Source organism: Chiloscyllium punctatum, chromosome 36 (genome assembly GCF_047496795.1).
Source record: "Chiloscyllium punctatum isolate Juve2018m chromosome 36, sChiPun1.3, whole genome shotgun sequence".
Lineage (NCBI taxonomy): Eukaryota > Metazoa > Chordata > Chondrichthyes > Orectolobiformes > Hemiscylliidae > Chiloscyllium > Chiloscyllium punctatum.
Window position 1 is genome coordinate 15,185,654 of NC_092774.1, and position 13,499 is coordinate 15,199,152.

Sequence of the window (13,499 nt, forward strand, 5' to 3'; positions counted from 1 at the left end):
GTTCTGGGATTTACATATTAATGACACCTGCAACCCATTCTGAAAAATGGAAGCCTTAACAATCCAGGTTAGTTCAATATATCATTTCAGTGGCAGGACATTGTCATGTTTTTCCATAAATTCTGTGCGTTCTGATCTTATACTCCACAACCACCTGATGATGGAGCAGTGCTCCGAAAGCTAGTACTTCCAGATAAACCTGTTGGGCTATAACCTGGTGTTATGTGATGTTTAACTTTGTCCAGGTTAGGGTGGATTGGCCATGCTAAATTACCCATAGTGCCCAGCGATGTGCCAAGGAAGCTGGATTAGCCATGCCAAATTACCCATAGGGCCCATGGATGGGTGGATTGATTGTGCTAAATTACCCATAGTACCCAGGGATGTGCAGGTTAGGGTGGATTGGCCGTGCTAAATTACCCATAGTGCCTAGGGATGTGCAGGTTAGGGTGGATTGGCCATGCTAAATTACCCATAGTGCCCCAGGGATGTGCAAGTAAGGTTAAATGTAGAGCAATAGGGGTAGGGGAATGGGTGTGGGTGGGTTACCCTTCGGAGGGTCGGTGTGGACTCGTTGGGCCGAGTGGCCTGCTTCCACACTTTGGGGATTCTCTAAAGGGAAGGGGGGAGGGGGAGGGGGGGGGAGGGGGAGGGGGGGGGAGGGGAAGGGGGGAGGGGGAGGGAGGGGGAGGGGGGGGGAGGGGGAGGGGGAGGGGGGGGGAGGGGGAGGGGGAGGGGGGGGGAGGGGGAGGGGGAGGGGGAGGGAGGGGGAGGGGGGGGAGGGGGAGGGGGGGGGAGGGGGAGGGGGAGGGGGGGGGAGGGGGAGGGGGAGGGGGGGGGGAGGGGGGAGGGGGGGGGAGGGGGGAGGGGGGGGGAGGGGGGAGGGGGGGGGAGGGGGAGGAGGGGGAGGGGGGGAGAGGGGAGGGGGGAGAGGGGAGAGGGGGGGGAGAGGGGGGGGAGAGGGGGGGGAGAGGGGGGGAGAGGGGAGGGGGGGGAGAGGGGAGAGGGGAGAGGGGAGGGGGGGAGGGGGGAGGGGGGAGGGGGGAGGAGGAGGGGGGAGAGGGGGGAGGGGGAGGAGGAGGGGGAGAGGGGGAGAGGGGGGAGAGGGGGGAGGGGGAGAGGGGAGGGGAGAGGAGGGGAGGGGGAGGGGGGAGAGGAGAGGAGAGGAGGGGAGGAGAGGGGGGGAGAGGAGGGGAGGGGGAGGGGGGAGAGGGGAGGAGAGGGGGGGAGGGGAGGGGGAGAAGGGGGAGGGGAATCTGGTCACTTGTAGCAACTGGAGTGAATCCAGGGAGGAGACTCCGCAAACTCAGGTATGTGTCTTAGTTACCCGGGTGAGGAGGGACTGAAGGATAGAGATTGGGAAGGGGGAGGGCTGGGTATCTTTTCTTCCCTGGACTGACAGTGGTGACCTTTAAAATCTCTTTTTACAGAGTATTTGAAGATCTGAAGTTGGAAGTTTCAAAATCAACACATGAAGGGCTTATGCCCGAAAACTGCTGTGTTTTTCCAGCGCCACACTTTCTGACTCTGACTCTCCAGCGTCTGCAGTCCTCACTTTGACGTCAATGTCTCACAGTCTCTCAATCCATCGGGACCGCAACGGGTTTCAACTCTGATTCTGTGAGAAGGAGCAAAGCTTTTTGGTTCCTGTTTGAGTAGGTTTTCAGCATCAGTGGGACTGGATGAGAGACCCTACCGTTGCAGTGCACTGAGTGTGGAGCCTGAAACAGTTATACGGCCTGGGAAGGGGACTTCACGGTGGGGAGGGGCTCCACATGTGTTTGTGTGAGGCTGAAGCTTAGACCATGGAGAAACCCAAGGAATCTCGCTGCGTAGAGGAACCGTGGAAGTGGGGGGACTGCGGGAAAGGCTTCTGTTTCCCATCTGCCCTGGAGACTCAGAGGCGCAGTCACACCGGGGAGAGGCTGTTCCCCTGCCCTGAGTGCGGGAAGGGCTTCATCAATTCCCTGCTGACACAGCAGCAGATTCACACTGGGGAGAGGCCATTCACCTGCCCCGTATGTGGGAAACATTCAGTCAGGTGGGCAACTTGCGCAAACACCAGCGGGTCCACACCAGAGAGAAGCCCTTCAGCTGCCCCAAGTGAGGGAAGGGCTTCACCCACTCCTCCCACCTGCAGAGGCACCAGCGAGTTCACGTGCCATCGCAGGGGGATTGAAGGAGCAACGGTTCAGTGCCATTATTGATTGGACTATCAACCCAGTTCCAGGGACTCCTGGGTTTGAATCCCACTGCGGCAGATGGTGGAATTGGAATTCGGTCAGAAATCTGGAGTTCAGAATCTAACGGTGAAACCACTTTCGGGGGGTGGGGGTGGAGAAACCCCCATCTGATTCACTCACGTCCTTTTTTTTGGGAAGGGAACTGTCGTTGTGGGAAACAATTCACTCAGTCGTCCCAGCTGCACCCTTTACCCAGTCTGGCCTATACGTGACTCCAGACCCACAGCAGTCTGGTTGACTCAATACTGCCACCTCCTGGCGAATGAGCAGGGAGAAAATTACTTGGAAACAGGGTCTGGGTTGAAATTGGTGAGTGAGGCAATACTTCCCACAGGTTAAGGCTGTACCAAGGATCCAATTACAAAGGGACAACTTGGTGCTGACCAATAGTAAAGGAGTTGGGGGGGAGTGTGTGCACTTTGAGCTTGAGCTGTTTAAAAAATATAACCTACTTTTTCTACACCTTTTTGCTGGGGGGATCTGAAGCTGTAACTAACCGCCGGGCTCAGACTCTTATTGAAAGCTTTGAGCTCCAAGAGGTTTTTGTTTTAAAGCTGCTCATTTCTTGCAGCCTCCTGCACTAAGTTTCCAGTGCAGTGTATCAGATGGAGCAGTGAATGAGAAGCTAGTATTGTTAGAAATGGTAAATTTTTTTTGTGAGTGCAGGTACTGCATCATTTTGTTAGCATTGTAAAGTTTACTGGCAGCACCAGGAGCTGTGGGCTGTGTTCACTAGAAACGATGTGGAAGTGCCAGTGTTGGACTGGGGTGGATAAAGTTTAAAAATCTCTCAACACCAGGTTATAGTCCAACAGGTTTGTTTGGAAGCACAAGCTTTCAGAGTGCTGCTCCTTCATTAGGTGGTTGTGGAGAATAAGTTCATGATCATAGAATTTATAGTCAAAGCAGTCGAGTGTCATGGAGATGTGATTCATTAAACAATTTTAGATTTAAATATTTCATGGTTTAGAATTGGCTTCTGTTCTTTGGTATGTTAATCCCAGAACGTAGTTTAACTGCAGAGCTTTTCTCACAAGCATGTCAGTCTGACTCGACATTGGGACCCAGACAGAATTCACACCTCCTGTCAGAAAACCTCTGCATTTAAATGACGTTCTGAAATGGCTGATCTTAAACATTGAGAATAGCTACAATTATATATTCAGAAACATCATTGAAGTCTGAAAGCATGTTCAATTTTATTTTACAGGAGCTGCTGAAATCTTTCTGAAACTTGCACTAAAAAAGTGTGCAGTGAGGCCACAGCTTGGGACAGGCTGGAAGGGGTGTATGGCTTATTCCTTGTTTTGTGAAATTGGTTCCAACTATGTAGAAATAGTCACAGAGCGGGAAACAAACCCTTCAGTCAATGCCGACCAGATATCCTAAATTAATGTAGTGACGCATTTGTCCCATACCCTATAAATTCTTCCTTTTCATATACCCATCCCGATGCCTTTTAAATGTTGTAATTGTACCAGCCATCACCACTTCCTTTGGCAGCTCATTCCATACACACACCACACTCTGTGTTAAAAGGTTGCCCCTGAGGTCCCTCAAATCTTTCTGGTCTCACCCTAAATCTATGCCCTCTAGTTCTGAACTCTCCCTACCCTGGGGAAAAGACATACAAAAGTTGAGTAGCCATTAAAATGCAAAAAGAAAACAATATTGAGCCACAGAGGGAATAAAAAATTGTGACTTTTGAACTCCTTTTGGCATTTGGACACTTAAAATCTGTCAGTAACACTAGCATCTCCACAGGGAATACTGCGCATGATCCTCGGTGTCAGCAAGCACTGCGCATGCTTCTCGCTGACCGCAGAAAGGGCGCGTGACCTTCTTTTGACGAACCAATAGGACGCCCTGGAGGACCGGAAGGGGACGGGTCCTCCTGCCAATCAGAGCCGCTGTATTGTCTGAATGCGGAAGTTGGACCTTGAGCTTCTGCTGTTGCTCGTCTCTCTCTCTGAATGAAGATTGAACTTTACTCCCAGACTGCAACCTTTTTCCTCCATACAATATCTGTGAGTATGGCCCTCTTTTCTCGCCCAATGTTTCCATTTCTTTTTCATTCTGGGGTTCAATTGTTGACCTGCAGCAACTGAAAGGAAAGAGTCAATTCAGGGAGGGGACACTTGGGCAATGTTGGTCCAGGTCTGTGTCTCAATTGGCAAACATATGGCAACTGCAGTACCACCGTGTGAAGTTATAGACTTTGTTGTGATTTTTTAAAAATACACAAAGGAGGTGCATTATTTAAATGGTGATACATTGGGATGTGGAGAAAGTGAGGACCGCAGATCAGTCGAAAAGTGTGGTGCTGGAAAAGCACAGCAGGTCAGGCAGCATCCGAGGAGCAAGAAAGTTGATGTTTCAGGCACAAGCCCTTCTTCAGGAATGATGTGTGGATGGACAAATGGGTCTCAGCGTCCTCGTACACCAGTCACTGCCAGTTGTCAGACAGGTGCAGCAAACAATCAGCAAGGCAAGTGGTATATTAGCAAGTGGAATTGAGTTCAGAAGTGGGGATGCCTTCCTGCAGTTAGATTAGATTACTTACAGTATGGAAACAGGCCCTTCAGCCCAATAAGTCCACACTGATCCTTTGAAGCGCAACCCACCCAGACCCATTCCCCTACATTTACCCCTTCACCTAACACTATGGGCAATTTAGCATGGCCAATTCACCTAACCAGCACATTTTTGGATTGTGGGAGGAAACCCACGCAGACACGGGGAGAACGTGCAAACTCCACACAGTCACCTGAGGTGGGAATTGAGCCTGGATCTCTGGCACTGTGAGGCAGCAGTGCTAACCACTGTGCTGCCCACGTTAGGGGGGTTATTGAATGTATTCAAGGCTGAGTTCATCTGATTTCTGAACTGCAATGAAGTGGATGGTTACGGGGGAAGGCAAGAAAATGATTTTAAGACAAGTACATAACTGTTCAAGTCAGACAACACAGAAACACGATTAGAGTGGTGCTGGAAAAGCACAGCAGGTCAAGCAGCATCCGAGGAGCAGGAAAATTTACGCTTTGGGCAGGAGCCCCTCCTGCCCAAAATGTTGATTTTCCTGCCCCTCGGATGCTGCCTGACCTGCTGTGCTTTTCCAGCACCACACTAATCGTGGCTCTGATCTCCAGCATCTGCAGTTCTCACTTTCGCCGAGCACAGAAACAGACCCTTCAGCCCAACTAGTCCATGCTGACTATATTCACAAACTAAACCAATCCCACCTGCCTGTCTTTGGCCCGTATCCCTCTGAACCTTTCCTATTCATGTACTTCTCCAAATGTATTTTAAATGTTCACCTCACCTATACCCCTCATGATTTTATAAAACTCTGTAAGGTCACCTGTGCTCCACTGAGAGTAGTCCCAGCCTCTGCACCCCTATGTAGGGAGATCCATATCCATTTATGATCTGTTCAATGCTGGTGCAGGCTTGAAAGACCAAATGGCCTACTCCTGCTCCCAATTCTCACTCTGTGTCCAGGACAGCAAGAGACCATCAGACAGAGGAGCAGAAACACGACCTCCCAACTCCTGTACTCCTGGAGGGCAAAAAGAAGACATAGCTTTGGCAAATATGGTGAAGGAGAATCCAAAGGGTTTTTACAAATACAATAAGGGCAAAAGGGTAACTAGGGAGAGAATAGGGCCCCTCCAAGATCAGCAAGGTGGCCTTTCTGTGGAGCCGCAGGAGATGGGGGAGATACTAAACGAGTATTGTGCATCAGTGTTTACTGTGGAGAAGGACATAGAAGATATAGAATGTAGTCAAATAGATGGTGACAACTTGAAAAATGTTCATACTACAGAGGATGTGGTGCTGGATGTCTTGAAACGCATAAATCCCCAGGACCTGATCATGTGTAACCTAGAACTCTGTGGGAAGCGAGGGAAGTTGCTGAGATATTTGTATCATTGATAGTCACAGGTGAGGTGCCAGAAGACTGAGGTTGGCTAACGTGGTGCCACTGTTCAAGAAGGGCAGTAAGGACAAGCCAGGGAACTACAGACCAATAAGCCTGATGTCTGTGGTGGGCAAGTTGTTGGAAGGAATCCTGAGGGACAGTATTTATACATTTGGAAAGGCAAGGACTGATTAGGGATAGTCAACATGGCTTTGCGTGTGGGAAATCATGTCTCACAAACTTGATTGAGTTTTTTGAAGAAGTAACAAAGAGGCATGATCTATGTGGACTTCAGTAAGGTGTTCGAGGTTAGATCTCATAGAACACAAGGAGGACTTGCTCAAAGATCGAAGACAGAGGGTGATGGTGGAGAGTAGATTTTCAGACTTGAGGACTGTGACTAGTGGAGTGCCACAAGGATCGGTGCTGGATTCACTACTTTTCATAATTTACATAAATTATTTTGATGTGAACATAGGAGGTACAGTTAGTGAGTTTGCAGATGACACCAAAATTGGAGGTGTAGTGGACAGCAAGCAAGGTTACCTCAGATTTACAACAGGATCTTGGTCAGATGGGCCAGTGGCTGAGGAGTGGCAGATGGAGTTCAATTTAGATAAATGAGAGGGGCTGCATTTTGGAAAAGCAACTCAGAGCAGGACATGTACATTCAATGGGAAGGTCCAGGGGAGTGTTGCTGAACAAGGAGACCTTGGAGTGCAGATTCATAGCTCCTTAAAAGTGGAGTTGCAGGTAGATAGGATAGTGAAGAAGGTTTGCTTTCCTTTCTTGGTCAGAGCATTGAGTACAGGAGTTGGGAGGTCATGTTTCAGCTGTATCACACCTCGGTTAGGTCACTTGTAGAATATTGCGTGCAATTCTGGTCTCCTTCCTTTTGGAAGGATGTTGTGAAACTTGAAAGGGTTCAGAAAAGATGAACAAGGATATTGCCAGAGTTGGAGGGTTTGAGCTATAGGGAGAGGCTGAAGAGGATGGAGCTATTTTCTCTGAAGCATCAGAGGCTAAGGGGTAACTGTGCAGAAGTTTATAAAATCATGGACAGGGTAAATTAGACAAAGTCTTTTCCTGGGGCGGGGGAGTCGAGAACTAGAGGATATTAGTTTAGTGTGAGGGGGCAAAGATGTAAAGTCCCCCACCATAACCACCGTATTATTCTTACTGATAACTGAAATCTCCTTACAAATCTGTTTCTCAATTTCCTGCTGACTCTTAGGGGGTATATAATACCATCCCAATAAGGTGATTATCCCTTTCTTATTTCAGTTCCACCCAAATAACTTTCCTGGATGTATTCCCAAGAATATCCTGCTTAAATACAGCTGTAATACCAACCCTTATCAAAACACCACTCCCCACCTCGCTTGCCCCCTTTTGTACCCTTCCTATAGCATTTGTATTGTGGAACATTAAGCTGCCAGTCCTGTCCATCCCTGAGCCATGTTTCTGTGATTGCTGTCATATCCCATGCCCTGACTTCATCTGCATTTCATGTTCGGCCTCTTGCATTGAAGTAAATTCAGTTTAGTTTACCAATCCTAACTTGTTCTTTGCTTTGTCCCTGCCTACCCTGACTGCTTGACTCACTCCTTTTCCCAATTGTACCCATCTCAGATTGATCTCTTTCCTCACTATTCCCACCTTACTAGTTTAAAACCTCCTGAGCAGCTCTCGCAAATCTCCCTGTCAGTATATTAGTCCCCTTCCAATTCAGGTGCAATCCGTCCTCCTTGTACAGGTCACTTCTACCCCAGAAGAGATTCCAACAATCCAAAAATGTGAGCCCTTCTCCCCTGTACACGCTCCTCAGTCATACATTCATCTTCTCTATCCTCCTATTCCTACCCTCACTAGCTTATAGCACCGACAGTAACCCAGATATTATGATCCTTGAGGACCTTCTTATTTCAATTCCTGCCTAATTTTCTTTGACACTTCAGAATCTCATCCTTTTCCCTTCCGATGTCGTTGGTTCCAGTGTGTACAATGACCACCTGCTTGTCCCTCTCCCCTTTTGGAACATTCTGCACCCTCTCTGAAACATTCTTGATCCTGACACGAGGGAGGCAACACACCATTCTGATTATTCGCTGCTGGCTGCAGAAATGTCTGTCTGTGCATCTGACTAGAGGGTCCCCTGTCTCAATCGAACACTTGGACACCAGCATACCCCTCATCACATTAGAGCCTGTCTCAATACCAGAAGCTTGGCTGTTCATGCTACGTTCCCCTGGGAGTCCATCACCCCATACATTTTCCGAAACAGCATACTTGTTTGAAACGGGGATAGCCACAGAAGATTCCTGCACTACCTGTTTACCTCTCCTACCTTTCCTGGTGTTACTCCATCTATCTGATTGTATCTGCAGCTTTTCTCCCTTCCTATAACTATCTATCACACCCCCTAGCTCTTGTAAATTCCTCATTGTCGCTCCAACAGTTCCAGTCGATCTGGTAGGATTCGTGACCAAGGACACTTGCTGCAGGTAATCCTCAGTAAGGTGGAAACTCTCCCTAAATCTCCCATTTCCGACAGGAAGGGCGTATCTCTATATTAAAGGTCATCTTTGCTCAACCAAAATCTACAGACCCAGAAAATAACACTGTCTTTTTGCTCTTAAAAAGAAGTGCTCCAGGCTAAGTTAGCACTTATCACTTATACTTTTAAAATTTTAATCAAGAGACATTTTAATAAGACATTATAATCAAGAAAGGACCCATTCTGCTCACTTCTGAACAGGCTGAAAATTGAATAAAAAAACTACATTCGAACCCAAAAGAAACTCAACTTTGAGGTGGCTGGGGGCGGGGCAAAACTATCGCCCCGCCCCCTATTGTTTCCGAATCCTCGGAGGACTCCTCCAACCACGCCCCCTGAGTTGACGCTGACGTCACTCACCAGGACCCCGCCCCCTCTCCGAACAGGCGCACGCGCAGTGTAGCTCCCGCAGCGGGACGGGCGGCAGTGTGACTGATGGCGCCGGCGGCCGAAGGAACAAGGACAGAAACCGCTGGGAAAGGCTGAGCGGGTCCGGGGGGAGGCCGCGAAGTGAGACAGGGTAGGGTTGGGAACCGCGGGGGGGGGGGCAGGTTTATAAACTCCTCGGGGAGGCCTTAGGCCTCCAATAAAAGCCCCACAGGCCCAGTGTTTACTTCACCAGCGAAGGACCCCTCGGGTTGCCTATTGCAACCGGCGGCCATCTTTGTGAAGGTCAGGCGGAAGTTGCTTTCGGGCCTGGAGCACCCTACGGCCATCATTGTGAAGGTCAGGCGGAAGTTGCCTCCGGGCCTGGAGCGCCCGGCGGCCACCTTTGTGAAGGTCAGGCGGAGGTTGTCTTTGGGCCGGCGTCGTGTGCGGCCATCTTGGTGAAGGCATCGTCCGCTGTCATTTCCGGGAGAGGATTCCAACCTCGGGGGCAGCCTTTGTGTCAACTAGAATTTCCTGATTTCACTCTGGGAGACCTGGCCCTGAGCTTGGTCTGTGTGTGCCCTTAAAACAGGAAAAGGAAGTGGGAGAGAGAGGTCCAGGGGAGAAAAAAAAACACTTAGATGGGCTGTGAATTTGAGGTGAATTAATGTGATAATCTGTGGCACTGGAACAGAATGTGGGTCCTTCCAAGGTGGCAGTGACCAGGAGAGCATTGACATGTTGATGTTAGTTACAGTTTGTAGACAAGAGAAAAGAGCGAACACCAGGAGTGGAGGAAAGACATGAGGATGGATTTGAACTTCAATACAGGGGGAGGGATCATGTGTAGGATTCAAATTTAATACATTCAGTGAGCAGATAGGAAAAGTGTTCTGTAGGAAGTCGAACTGTCCCCTCAGTTGCTTTTTTAATCTTTTTTTTAGATTAGATTAGATTACTTAGTGTGGGAACAGGCCCTTCGGCCCAACAAGTCCACACCGCCCCGCCGAAGCGTAACCCACCCATACCCCTACATCTACATCTACCCCTTACCTAACACTACGGGCAATTTAGCATGACCAATTCACCTGACCTGCACATCTTTGGACTGTGGGAGGAAACTGGAGCACCCGGAGGAAACCCACGCAGACACGGGGAGAACATGCAAACTCCACACAGTCAGTCAGGGAATTGAACCCGGGTCTCTGGCGCTGTGAGGCAGCAGTGCTAACCACTGTGCCACCGTGACGCCCTAATCTTGTGCTCACAGTGATGTCTTTTGTACATTTCTTTTACAGGATGACGCAAGTTTCAGATGGGAAACTCAAGACAAACATCATAGCATGGAAACAGACCCTTCAGTCCAACTCATCCATGCTGACCAGATATCCCAACCTAATTTAAATCCACTTGCCAGCAACTAGCCCATATCCCTCTGAACCCTGCCTATTCATATACCCATCCAGATGCCTTTTACATGTTGCAATTGTACTAGCCTCTACCACTTCCTCTGGCAGCTCATTCCACACACGCACCATCCTCTGAGTGAAAAGGTTGTCCCTTGGGTCTCTTTTATATCTTTCCCCTCTCACCCTAAGCCTATGCCCTTTAGTTCTGGACGTCCCCCACCCCAGGAAAAGACTTTGTCTATTTATCCTATCCATGCCCCTTATGATTTTATAAACCTCTATAAGGTCATCCTCCAACGCTTCAGAGAAAACAGCCCCAGCCTATTCAACTTCTCCCTATAGCTCAAATCCTCCAACCCTGGCAACATTTTTGTAAACCTTTTCTGAACCCTTTCAAGTTTCACAACATCCTTCCGATAGGAAGGAGACCAGAATTGCATGCGATATTCCACCAGTGGCCTAACCAGTGTCCTGTACAGCCACAACATGACGTCCTAACTCCAGTAATTAATATTCCGACTAATAAAGGAAAGCATACCAAACACACTCACTATCCTATCTACTTGCAACTCCACTTTCAAGGAGCTAAGCACCTGAACTCCAAGGTCACTTTGTTCAGCAACACTCCCTGGGACCTTACCATTACGTGTATAAGTCCTGCTAAGGTCAGCTCAAGATTTGACATTTGGATGACTTGGGCCATAGTCTGGGGTTTGGATCACCAGGTGCTGGGGATTTGTAAACTTTTAATCCCATCAATTTCCCCAACACCATTAGTTAGAGGGGAGTGAGATGGTGCTTTCAGTTTTGTGGAATAAAAAGAAAGGATTCCGTAGAAAGTAGAATTTCTACCCGGGACTGACAGTGATGACCTTTGTCATCTCTTTTTACAGAGTATTTGAGGATCTGAAGACGGAAATTTCAAGATCAACAGATGAAGGGCTTATGCCCGAAACGTTGACTCTCCTGCTCCTCGGATGCTGCCTGACCTGCTGTGCTTTTCCAGCGCCACACATTTCGACTCTGACTCTCCAGCATCTGCAGTCCTCACTTTGACTTCAATGTCTGACAGTCACTCAGTCCATCGGGACCGCAACAGTTTACAACTGAGTCTGTGAGAAGAAGGAAAGCATTTTGGTTCCTGTTTGGGTAGGTTTACAGCATCAGTGGGACTGGATGAGAGACCCCACTGTCGCAGCACATTGATTGTGGGGCGTGTAGCAGCTATACGGCCTGGGAAGAGGAATTCACGACGTGGAGAGCGTCTACACGTGTTTGTGCGCGGCTGAAGCTTCGGCCATGGAGAAACCCGAGGAATCCCGCCCCGTGGAGAAACCGTGGAAGTGTGGTGACTGTGGGAAAGGCTTCCGTGCTCCGTCTGCCCTGGAGATTCATCGGCGCAGTCACACCGGAGAGAGGCCGTTCTCCTGCCCTGAGTGCGGGAAGGCCTTCAGCAACTCCTCCGCCCTACAGGCCCACCAGCAGGTCCACACGGGGGAGAGGCCGTTCCCCTGCACCGAGTGCGGGAAGATCTTTAGCAATTCCTCCATCCTACTGAAGCACCGGCGGGTCCACACGGGGGAGAGGCCCTTCAGCTGCCCTGAGTGTGGGAAGACCTTTACACAGGCGTCTATCCTGGTGACCCACCAGCGGATCCACACTGGGGAGAGGCCCTTCTCCTGCCCCGAGTGCGGGAAGGGATTCAGTCAGGTGGGCAACTTGCGTACGCACCAGCGGGTCCACACGGGGGAGAAGCCCTTCACCTGCCCTGAATGTGGCAAGGCCTTCAGCTATTCCTCGGACCTGCTGAAGCATCAGCGCGTCCACACCGGGGAGAGGCCCTTCAGTTGCCCCGAGTGCGGGAAGGGCTTCAGCGATTCCTCCGACCTGCAGAAGCACCAGCGGGTCCACACGGGGCAGAAGCCCTTCAGCTGCCCCGAGTGCGGGAAGGCCTTCAGCGATTCCTCTGCCCTGGTGAAGCACCGGCGAGTCCACACGGGGGAGAGGCCCTTCAGCTGCCCCGAGTGTGGGAAAAGCTTTGCCCGGGCCTCCAACCTGCTGACCCACCGGCGGATCCACACGGGGGAGAGGCCCTTCAGCTGCCCCGAATGTGGGAAGGGCTTCACCCGCTCCTCCCACCTCCGGAGCCACCAGCGCGTTCACGTACCATCGCCGGGGAAATTGAAGGAGTGACGGCCGAGTGCCATTATCGACTGGACTATCAATCCGGTTCCGGGGACTCCCGGCTTCACTTCCCACCGTGACAGATGGTGGAATTGGAATTTGGTCAGAAATCTGGAGTTCAGAATCTAACGGTGAAACCATTTTAGGGGTGTGGGGGTGGAGAAACCCCCATTGGATTCACTCAGTCGTCCCAGCTGCATCCTTTACCCGGTCTGGCCTGTACGTGACTCCAGACCCACAGCAGTGCGACTGATCTAGCAAATGGGTGAGGAGGAACTTACTTGGATACATGTCATGGTTGAAATTGCTGAGTGAGGCAACACTTCCTCCGGGTTATGGTTGGACCGAGGATCCAATTACAAAGAGACAACTCCGTGCTGACCAATATTAAAGGGAGGGGGGGGGGATGTCTGTGTGCACTTTGATCTTGAGGTGTTTTTTTTAAATCTGCTCTGTTTTCTCTGTCTGTTTGCTGGGGAGAATCTGAAGCTGTAACAAAGTTGGGTCACAATAAAGGTTACCTGAGCTTACCCCCTCCGGCTCAGACTCTCATTGAAAGCTTTGAGCTCCAAGAGGTTTTTGTTTTAAAGCTGCTCATTTCTTTCAGCCTCCTGCACTAAGCTTCCAATGTTGTCTGTCAGATGGAGCAGTGAATGAGCAGCCAGTATCGTGAGAATTTTTTCAGGAGTGCAGAGTGTGCGCCATGTCATCGGCATTGTAAGGTTTCCTGGCAGCACCAGGAGCTGTGGGCTGTGTTCACTGGAAACGATGTGGAAGGGCCGGCGTTGGACTGGAGTGGATAAAGTGAAAAAATC

At 50.0% G+C, this 13,499-nt stretch overlaps 1 protein-coding gene across 4 annotated transcripts; it reads left to right on the top strand.

Moving 5' to 3' along the window:
- Positions 1-4,163: 4,163 nt before the first annotated feature.
- LOC140460762 (uncharacterized) lies at positions 4,164-13,214 on the top strand. 4 transcript variants are annotated; one of them, XM_072555434.1, is made up of 2 exons: positions 4,164-4,270; positions 11,394-13,214. In XM_072555434.1, exon 2 carries the CDS (start codon positions 11,800-11,802, stop codon positions 12,691-12,693), a length of 894 nt encoding a protein of 297 aa, XP_072411535.1. In that variant the 5' UTR covers positions 4,164-4,270; positions 11,394-11,799; the 3' UTR covers positions 12,694-13,214. The 4 variants fall into 4 exon arrangements, with proteins under 4 accessions (XP_072411535.1, XP_072411533.1, XP_072411536.1 ...); XM_072555432.1 differs by lacking the exon at positions 4,164-4,270 and adding an exon at positions 9,127-9,242; XM_072555435.1 differs by lacking the exon at positions 4,164-4,270 and adding an exon at positions 9,337-9,502.
- The last annotated feature ends 285 nt before the right edge of the window (positions 13,215-13,499 follow it).

What these genes read in the sequence shown, in the direction of transcription:
- LOC140460762 (XM_072555434.1), top strand. Translation starts at nt 11,800, where the DNA reads ATGGAGAAACCCGAGGAATCCCGCCCCGTGGAGAAACCGTGGAAGTGT.